Genomic DNA, 10,478 nt, shown 5'->3' with positions numbered 1-10,478 from the left:
TCTGTGTTCTGGACAAGGACTGCTCCAGGCCACTATTATAATTCATGCTTGAGATTAGGACTCATGAACCATAAAAAATTCAGTGAAGAGAAATTAACCTAACAATTAAAGATACAAGAAGGATGTGCTCACCAGCTGATCCAGGTAGACACCCTTCCCCTCTGCCTTCATATTGGCTCTGGTAACAGCACGTGGTCAGAAAGATAAATCGACTTGCATGGTAGAGGGATAAGGGGGCTCTTTTCAAGGCCAGAGGAGCACTGACTCCTAATCAAAGGCTGGGCCTTTTTATACTTCAGGTGGCCAGGAAACCACACCAATGCCTCCAGCCCTAAACTCCTGGACCAGTTGATCCCTTTTGAAATTTCCCAGTATTTACAAACCAGATACCACTCCTATCACAATATGTCATCATAACCATCTCAGAATACAATATCCAAAGGGCAAAAATAAGTTTACAACCAAGAATAATTAACCCTGTAAAGTTGAGTATAATTCTATGGGGCAGGAGAGGAGAAAGGAGAAAGGAGAAAGGGAATGGAATAGAGGATTGTCAGGGTCATTGAAACATTTTTTTTAATGTATAGGAGAGAACAAAAGAACGGGCAGACAGTAGGGCAGTTTTGAAAGTAGTATGTAGAATTTTATATGCATATATATATACATACATATAAAATACCAAATTCTCTTTTTCAGATTCAAAGCCCTTCTAGACATTCTTACCTCTCCAGTCTTTTTACATCTTATTCTCGACCATATACTCTTTGATCCAGTGATCCTGGCCCCTGGCTAGCCTACAAATAAGGCACTCCATCTCTCAGCTCTAGGCATTTTCACTGGTTGTCCCCATTCCTAGGACACTCTTCCTTCTCCATTTGGACTACTGACCTCTCTGGCTTCCTTTAAGTCCCAACTAAAGTCCCACCTCCAATAGGAAGCCTCTCCCAACCCCGCTTAATTCTATTGCCCTCCCTCTGTTAAATATTTTCTATTTATCCTGTATATCTCACGTGCTTTGTACAAATTTGTTTGCATGTTGTCTCCCCGATTAGACTGTAAGCTCTTTGAGGGCAGTGACTATATTTTGCTGGTTTTTCATCCCCAGTGCTTAGCACAGTGCCTGGCACATAGTAGGTGCTTAATAAATATTGATTGATTTGGTACATATATACACATAAATGTGTGTCTATTTATATTATATGTGTGTATACATGTGTGTGTACTTGCGTGCATGCATGTGTGTGTACATATATATGTATATATATAATACTTTAATACTAGTGGTATGAAGTTGAGATTCACATTTTCATAGATCATTCTCTGTGTTCTGCTGTATGGGAAAATGCGCTTTTGGCATTTAAGGTCAAAACAAAGTTTTTAGTTAAAAAAAGAAAGAAATTTCGGGGACCATTATTAGATTCTTCCGAAGAATCTCTTTCCTGTTGTGGCCCTGATGCCATGGTTCATTGCCTTCCCTTCTTCTCCAAGGATGAGCAGTCAGCCTCACCTCTAACTTCAATAGACAAAATCCCTCCAAGACCAGTGGCTTAGAGAGGGGGAGTCAGTCAGAGAAGGAAGGTCATTACCATTGAAGAGATAACAGGAACACTTCCAAAAGCAGGTCACATTTACTTGGGCTTTAAAGAATGGGTAGGAAATGAATCAAGGAAGTGGGGCCAGGTGGACGTAGGAAGCCGCATTTGAGAATTACAAAGTCAGATGCTCGGTGAGGTCTAAAGGGAAGGTCCTTGGGGGAGAGGAGTGGGGCGGAGGCAGGCTGGGTTTTGCAGGTCGCTGCTGTATACGATCCCAGACAGTCTCTTCTCATTCCGTGACTGAACTTGCAGAATAATCCCCGATTCTTTGTTTTGTTTCCAGGGAAGAGCGAGAAGAGACCTCGGCCATCCGGGTGGGATTCGTCACCTATAACAAAGTCCTCCACTTCTTCAATGTCAAGAGCAACTTGGCCCAGCCCCAGATGATGGTGGTGACCGATGTGGCGGAGGTCTTTGTTCCTCTCTTGGACGGCCTCCTGGTCAACTATCAAGAATCCAAGGCCGTCATTCACAAGTAAAGAATGGTTCATGGTTTTCAGTGGAGATCTAATTTTGGGGCATTGCTGTGTCTCTGGTTGAGTCAGTGCCAGAAAGGGCCCAAGATTTAGCATCAGCAAACCTAGGATCAGGCCTGGCTTGGCCACTTAGTCACCACAAACCTTTGAGCTAGTTGCTTTATCTCTCTGGGCCTCCGTTTCCCCATCTGAAAAGGGAAGGGGTAGAACTAAATGATTTCCCAGCTAGAAGGGACCTCTGAGGTCATTCAGTCCTACCAGAGGCATGCTGGTAAATGTTTAACAACTGACTCTGTGAAACAAAATAATGTGTACCTGACTCACTTTTCAATTTAATCCGCATCATTGGCATTTTCCTATCACTTTCTTAAGTCTACACATTCAACCAAATAATAAATCAAGCCCTGATTTATAGTGCCTTCCAGTTTCTGAGGTATAAATGTGCACACTGAAAATTTAATAATCATTTTAAGTGCATGTACTAGCTGCTTCTTGTATACCCCCAGCCCCAATGCTTACCTGGATAAGATTCTCTTCTACAGTCCTAAGTCATAGGATCATTGATTTAAAACTGGAAGAGAACTTAGAAGCCAGCCTAACTTCCCTCCAGCCTCTCAGGTTGCAAATGAGGAAACTGAAGTACCAAGGGATTAAGTGACTTCCCCAGGGTCATGTTGCTAGTGAGTGTCAGGGGATGAGGAAAATGAGGGAATTGAAGCTCTCCTGAGTCCAGGTCCAGTGCCATGGTGCCTCTCGATGACAGTCAGAGGACCCGAATTCAGTCACAGCTCAGCTATGAATCGGGGTGACTTTGGGCAGATCACCTGTGCCTCAGTTTCCCCATCCATAAAATCAGAGGGCTGAACTAAGTGGAGTAAGGCCTTGTCAGCTCTCGGTGTTGGGATCCTACAAACTCACGAGGTGACCAATCTGTCATGGAGCGACCCAGGATCGTGTGTGGGTGTCTCCTCCCCAAATCCTTGATTTCACCGTGTAAGATCACGGTCGAGGAACGCAGACCTTCCCCGAGGGACCAGGACCAATCCAACGTGCCATAGGTGAAGCTTCCCTGTATTGGGTGTCCAAATGAGGCCATTGTTGGGGGCTGAAAAGAGAAGGATTTCTTTTGGTGACGACCCTTAACTCTTTTCTCGTAGCTTGTTGGACCAGATTCCAGAGATTTTTGCTGATTCTAACGAGAATGAGACAGTTTTTGCTCCTGTCGTCCAAGCTGGCATGGAAGCCCTAAAGGTCAGAATGCTTCTCGGTCTGTGATCAGAAAGTCTTTGCTGGAAATGCATTTTTGAGGCCACTTGCGATGGTCTGTGTGGGACTTTGACCCTCAGTCACGGGGAGAAATCACTACATTCCAGCCTGGGCACCAGCATGTACATGTTTCCTTCCTGGTTTTTATACGAACCTTATTTTTTTCCAGGTTTAAAATTGTTCCAGCACCATCTCCTATCCTGGATAGTGGGGCCAAACGTCTTGATTAATGTGCCTTTGGAGCTCAGACGTTCTTGAGCCCTTGGACTTCTGGGTTATAAAAGGGGAAGTTCTCTGCCGGGAAAAGGAGAGAGAGGCAGCTTAGTGTGGTGGAGAAACTCTCAGATTTGGAGTCTAGAGAGTTGGGTTCAAATTCGGATCACTCAACAAATAAGCATTTATTAAGTACTTACTGCATGCCAGGCACCGAGGAGATGACAGTGAATAAGGCTGTCTCTACCACTTGTTATTTGTATGTCCTAGTGAAGTCACTTAACTTGTTTCCATCTCTGTAAAGTGAGGTCAGAGAATGAGATGACCTCTGAAGACCCCTCCCATTCTAAATCAGCGAGTGGGCCACCAGCTCACCTTGTCTCCTCTAGCAATGGGAGCCTCTGAGCACGTTTGCTCCAGAGAACCTTAGAGATCATCTGAGCTAGGGGTTCTCAACCCTTTCTTTCTTCTGGACCCCTTCGGCAGTCTGGTAAAGCCCGTGGACCCCTTTCTCAGAATAATTTAGCATTCATCATTGATGGAAGTGCTAAATTTCAGTTAGAGATTATGAAAATAAAAATGTTATTTTGGGGGGGCAGCTAGGTAATTCAGTGGATAGAGCACCGGCCCTGGAGTCAGGAAGACCTGGGTTCAAATCCAGACTCAGACACTTGACACTTATTGGCTGTGTGACTCTGGATAAGTCACTTAACCCCATTGCCTAGCCCCCCCAAAAATGTTATTTTTTCTATCCATGTTCAAGGACACCCCCCACCCCCAGATCTACCTATGGAGGCCTTTGGGGTTTATGATCCCCAGGTAAATAACTCTTAATCTAGCCAAACTTCTCCTTCTTTTGATGAGAAAACAGAGGCCCAGGGGAGAGAATTGGCTGAGCGATCCAAACTCTGGGGCCAGCTTACTGGTGTGCCTGTCTTTCCATGCCTAGCTAGACTGGTTCCTGCAGACCCCCAGAGTCAGAAGCCATCCTGGGAGGGCTCTCCAAGGGTTTCCTGCCCAGCAGAGTCTTCCAGAGCTTGTGATTTTCTCCCATACCTTTCAGGAACACAGGGTTACTTCTGTACCACAAGGAGGCATTGGAGGAGGGCTTTGGGGTCATAGAATTTCTGAGAGAATATACCCCCCCAGATCAACTGGAAACTGCCTCAAAAACACAGGCTGACACTTGGGAGAATTTGAAAGGAAAGCATCTAAGTACGGGAAAGCGGCCTGTTTGTTTCATATTAAAAAAACAAAAAAAAAAACAAAAAAAAACAAATGAGCAGAGGCGTGCTCTTCAAAATGGCAGGTCTGGGGATGGTAAAGGAACCATTAATAAGCCCAGAGCTGAAGGCCAAGGAACCCACATGGAAAAGTGCAGAAGGGAAGGTTTTCTCCTGGAGGAGCCAGCGGCAGTCATTGGGAAACTTTCCTCCCCCGTGGGAATGAGATCTCTGCTTGCCCTTTGATGGCTGCCAAAGAAAATCTCTCTGTAATCGTCAGAAGTAATAAACTTCCCAGGCCCAGCAGATGGGGTAGAAACAAACAAGAATCCACATCCAAATGGACTTGTCAGAAAGATAAAGGGGGACTCTTTGGAAACCTCCTGTGCACATTTTCTCTGAAAGTCTCTGAAATTCCCCAACGCGGCTCCTTGACACGGAGTTTCCTGCTCTAAATGCTTCCATGCTACCCGATCTGGTCCTTTGAATAGGGATCTTATTTCTTCACATCTTATCTAATCCTTATGCCAAAATTGGACCCTGCCACGAGTAAGGAGACGGTGTCAACACTGAATTTTTGCAGAAACATCTTCTGAGTTAGCCACAATTGACCTCCTCCATGATGAGAGGTGAAGATAAAATTCCAGGCAAGAAATAAGTTTAGCAATAAAAAAAAAAATGTACCTCTATACTTCTACCTAAAACGTGCCATATTTGTTGCATGCTGAAGGGACTTCTCTTTAAATTATCTCCAGTTCTTACTTAACTTTCAGTTTTGGAGGAAAGGGAATGGTGAGAAACAGACAAGTTATTTTGTTGATACAAGGAATTCCCAGATAAGAAAACTCCCTCCACCAACGCATAATAAAGGCCTAATTAAGGCCTGGGGAATGGAGAGCCTGGCTCAAATTCATTTGCGTGGCAAACCAGAGAGGAAGTTGGAGTTTCTAACCCTAAATCAGCTGTTTGTCTGGGAATCTCTGGCTCAAGATACAAGGTTTAGGAGAAAAGACTAAATCTTAACCTAGGGGTGTCCTGCCTGGATTTTATCAACTGGGGGTGGCATCATTTTGCCTGAAGAATTCTAGCCTCCTGTTATCATGGACAGTTTTATAGCCACCCGTACCCTGGCAGGTGTACCCCAAAGAAGCAAAGTCCAGAAGCTGGTATCAGGGAACAATGCCCAGCCAAGACAATGGGAGTGAAGCGCTCAGTGAAGAACTGAGATGTCTAGGAAAGGAAACACAGATAAGCAGCAGAGATGTGACGCGGAAGTGCAGGCCTAGCAGGGAGCGCTACAATGATGTCACCAGTGCCTCCGAGGCTCATAGCTCCTGTCACCCTGGACACTCACGTAACCTCTCTGGGTCTCGCTTTCCTCATCTGTAAAAGGAAGGTGTTCAACTAGATGGTTTTTGAGGTCCCTTTCAGCTCTCCATCTGTAATTCCAAAGTGCTATCAACTTGACATTTCTTGGCTCCCTGCTCAGAAAAACACTTGATCTGTGGATTTCGTCTCCAATTCCTGATGGGGAAAAAAAATGAATCTCAGCACACAGATGAATCCACTTAGCGCAGTTCAACTCTTCTGAAATTGACCTTGAAATCACGGCCATCTGGCGCAAGCTGCTCTCCAGCCCCATGTTCCAAGTCACCACTATGTTGTCCCTGATTGTCCCCTCCCTTATTTCAGTCTCTAATGAAGAGATGACGCTTCTTCTCACTTAGACCCGGCCCTCTGATTGATTCCCCTTCTGTCTCTTCTGACAGAAACGCCACCAAGCTGCCCTATCCTTCACCCTCATTGGTCTTACCAACCCCTCCCGCTGTCATCCTCTGTCCTCCTCGTCACGCATTGCCTCAACTTCTCTTTCTATTACTCCCTTCTCACCCACATGGAGTCTGGCTTCTCCCCTCATTACTCAATTGAAACTTCTTTCTGCAAAGGTACCAGTGATATCTTAATTATAAAACTCAAGGACCTTTTCTCAGATCCTATCATTATTGTTCTCTGCAGCATTTGACACTGTTGGTGACCATCCCCTCCTAGACATCTGCTTCTCCCTAGGTTTTCATGACACTTCGATCGCTCTCTCTCTCTCTCTCTCTCTCTCTCACACACACACACACACACACACACACACACACACACACACACACACATACACACACATCAGTTCTAATGAGTTTAAATATCACCTTTGTCCAGATAAATACATCCAACCCTGGTCTCTTTCCTAAACTTTCTTTATGTCCCCAGCTGCCTACTGGACATCTGCAACAATAGTCTTCTCAAACTCAGCACATTTGAAACAAAACTCATCTTTCCCCCAAATTGCCACCCCTTCATGACTTCCCTAATTCTGGGGAGGACCCTGTCTTCCTTCCAGTCTCCCAACTTCACAACCTTGGACTGATTCTGGATCCTTCCTTCTCTGCCAAATTAATATTCCTGTGACGTGTGATCAGGAAGCTCCAGTTGTCCCTTCTTGCCTCTGGGAAAGACTCCTGTTTGCTTTCTGAGCCCTTTGTGGCCCATCTCCAGCATGCTTTTCCAGGCGTACTGCATCCCGTGTTCTAGTCACAGATACCTCCTTGCTGTTCCCCTTACACCACATTCCGTCCCCTGTCTCAGTGGCTGGAGTGCACTCCCCTCCTCATCTCCCCCTCATGGGGTCCCTGCTGTTGTTGTTCAGTCGTTTTTCAGTTGTGTCTGACTATTCTTGACCCCGTTTGGGGTTTTCTTGGCCAAGATATTGGAGTGGTTTGCCATTTCCTTCTCCAGCTCATTTTACAGATGAGGAAACTGAGACAAACAGGGTGAAGTGAAGTCAAGTGCCCAGGGTCACCCAGCCAGGAAGTGTCTGAGGCCGGATGTGAACTCAGGAAGGCGAGTCTTCCTGACTCCAGGCCCAGCGCTCCATCCACTGCACCAGCTAGCTGCCCAGTGGGATCCCTAGTGTCCTTCAGAGCTCAGCTCGGGGGCCGCTTCTTAAAGGAAGCTGTTCCTAATTCTGATCTTGATCCACCCAGTTGCTAGGGCCCTCCCCTCCCTGAAATGACTTTGTCTGTATTTGATGTATGTGTTACTTTTCTACGTATATGTTGCATCACCCCTTCCCAGAAGAATGTAAATTCTCTGAGGGTAAAGATTGTTTCATTTTTGTCTCTATCCCCAGAGCCTGACACAAAGCCAACATTTATTATTTCTGTGTAACCGAGTATGAAAGTAAGTCAGTTACAGCTGATTTCCAGCGTCCGCCTACGTACAAAAGAGGCGTAAGGGAACGTCCAGGAAATGTCTGCTCAGAAAAGGGGATAGCATAGTCAGGTGGTCGGGGCAAGGGCTAGCCACTGAGCGGCCCAGGAGCTGCCCTAGTACCCATGGGGTGTGGAAAGTCCTGGAGGAAAGGCTCTATCATATTGGGTGGTTTCTCTATGGAAGAATAAGGGAGGAAGATATGGACAGGTATCATACAGGAGAAGGTGGAAAGGATCTGCACCACTGGAGGGAGTACCCACACCCATGGAGGGCCCAAGTATTTATGGCTAGTCTCCCGCTAAAGCACAAGCGTACGAGAGGTAGAACCGAGCTTTGGAGGCAGATGACCTGAGATCAGAATCTAGCTCTGCTTTGGACCTCCCAGTCTCTACAATGAAGGGACAGGACCACGTGAAATCCAGCCTCCCTTCCAACACTAAAAGCCCACGATCCTATGCAATCATTACTCTGCTGCCTCCTTTTGGTGTTGAGGTCAGTTGGAACTTTTCAAGGTTGTGCCAGCAAATTAATTCCTGCCCAACAAGAGAGGCATTGGGTGTGGACCCCTCAGTGCATCTCTGTGTCTAGCGTTCAAGGACCAGCCTGGCAAAATGCAGAAAAGCTCTTCCTCAGAAAGTTAGCCCCAAAGTGGTGGCTGGGCTTCTTTCTTCAGCCAGAACAAATCTCTAGTAATAAATGCTGCCCATTCGGGTCAAATGATCACAGACCCAGAACTGAAAAGGACCTCAGGGCCCATCTAGTCCAACAACCACCACCCGCTTTTTATAAATGAAGAAACTGAGGTCCCAAGGGATTACGTGATTTATTTGCACAAGGTCTCACAAGTGAGTTGAGAGGGACTTGTTCCAAGCTATGAAGAGGCTGTGTGGTCTTTGTCCAGGAAAAGGGCCCACCCAGCTGAATGTACAGATCTCTCGAGCTTCGCAGCGAGGAGATAAGGTCTGTCTGAGGCCCCTTCCCCTTCCGGATCTATGATCCTATGGAGAAGTAGGACATTCCCTGGGACTTCCTTTTTTGGAAATGTCAGGCCACAAACAGCTTCTCTTTCTAATAGATCGTAAGCTCCCTGTGGGGAGAGGATGTGTCATTAGGAGTCTCTATCCTCTAGTACCTAGAGTTATACCCTGTAGATTTGTTGTGGCTGAGTTGTTTCAGTCTTATCTGACTCCCCATGCCTCCATTTGGGGTTTTCTTAGCGGAGATACTGGAGTGGTTTACCATTGACTTCTCCAGCTCATTTTATAGACAAGGAACTGAGTCAAATAGGGTTAAGTGACTTGCCCAGGGTCACATAACTAGTAAACATCTGAGGTCGGATTTGAACTCAGGTCCTCTGGACTCCAGGGCCAGTGCTGTATCCACTGCACCATCTAGCTGCCCTCTCTGCATATTACAAGTTGAATTGAAGAATTAATAATAATTAATAATAATAATAACCCTGTGAGCTCCCCAAATTTACCGAGCTGCAGGACAGGAAAGTTGCTCCTGAAGGTTTCTGAGGAAGCACACCATAATGGAGGCATGTTCTTTGTGCTCGTACCAGGCAGCAGACTGTCCAGGGAAGCTATACATCTTCCACTCGTCATTGCCGACTGCCGAGGCCCCGGGCAAACTGAAAAACCGAGATGACAGAAAACTGATCAACACAGACAAAGAAAAGGTATTTCACCTGCAGCAGCGTTTGTAGGTCCCACATTCCTTCATTCTTTAAAGAGGCAGGAACATTCTTAACCCTCCTAAACTGAAGGGGGGGAGGAGGATTCGGGTTCCCAGGCTCCGAGTCTCAAAGGTGTCTTTGTTCCCCAATCGGTGACTAACTGGAGCCTTGCATCTTGACTGTGTTGGAAACTGAGTTAATTCTGTTGACTCCACATCAGAGCCTTTGTCCAGACAATCCTCTTGATCTAGGGGCCACAAGGGGGTACTTAGGAAGGTCACAGGTCAGAGCGTTCCAGTGCCTTTCCTCCAAGGCTAGGAATGATTCATAGTTCTCACCTCATCCAACCTGGGTAGTGCAGGGCCACCACTGTGCTGCCACAGAACTGCACCCTCCATGTTAACCTGTTTGAGAATCTTGATGTTTTATGTCCCCAAGGAATTCCCTGCCCTTGGCTGGACCCAGAATCATTTATCTGTGCAGAGTTCCCAGTTACCATTTTGTCTTGTTTCTAGAACTCCTTGTTTTGTTTTGTTGGGGCATTGATACTTTTTAATGGATAGTTGTGTCCTTTAGGGAATAGTTCTTAGGACAAGGAAGTTTTGAAAATAAAAACATTTGCGTTCAGGTAAGAAGAGAGGTCTGAGCATCACAAAACTTTCTGTATGGATCACATGGTAGAGAGGAGGAAAGAGATTCCATAATGAGAATGGTGTGGACTGTTCTAATGGGGATGGGGTGGACCTGTACTTCGTACAGAGGGTGT

General features: G+C 46.0%; 1 protein-coding gene across 2 annotated transcripts in view; it reads left to right on the top strand.

Moving 5' to 3' along the window:
- The window catches only part of SEC24D (SEC24 homolog D, COPII coat complex component), a 105,930-nt gene that overhangs the window by 71,318 nt on the left and 24,134 nt on the right, over positions 1-10,478 (top strand). For both annotated transcript variants that reach the window (XM_027853645.1, XM_027853644.1), the window contains exons 11-13: positions 1,879-2,070; positions 3,229-3,322; positions 9,599-9,715. In XM_027853645.1, coding sequence (XP_027709446.1) covers positions 1,879-2,070; positions 3,229-3,322; positions 9,599-9,715 — 403 coding nt within the window. The remainder of the gene's footprint in view (positions 1-1,878; positions 2,071-3,228; positions 3,323-9,598; positions 9,716-10,478) is intronic.

This window comes from Vombatus ursinus, unplaced genomic scaffold, assembly GCF_900497805.2.
Source record: "Vombatus ursinus unplaced genomic scaffold, bare-nosed wombat genome assembly UNPS02010193.1, whole genome shotgun sequence".
Classification (NCBI taxonomy): domain Eukaryota; kingdom Metazoa; phylum Chordata; class Mammalia; order Diprotodontia; family Vombatidae; genus Vombatus; species Vombatus ursinus.
Note: the sequence above shows the minus strand (reverse complement) of the source record. Positions and strands in the feature narration are given on the sequence as shown.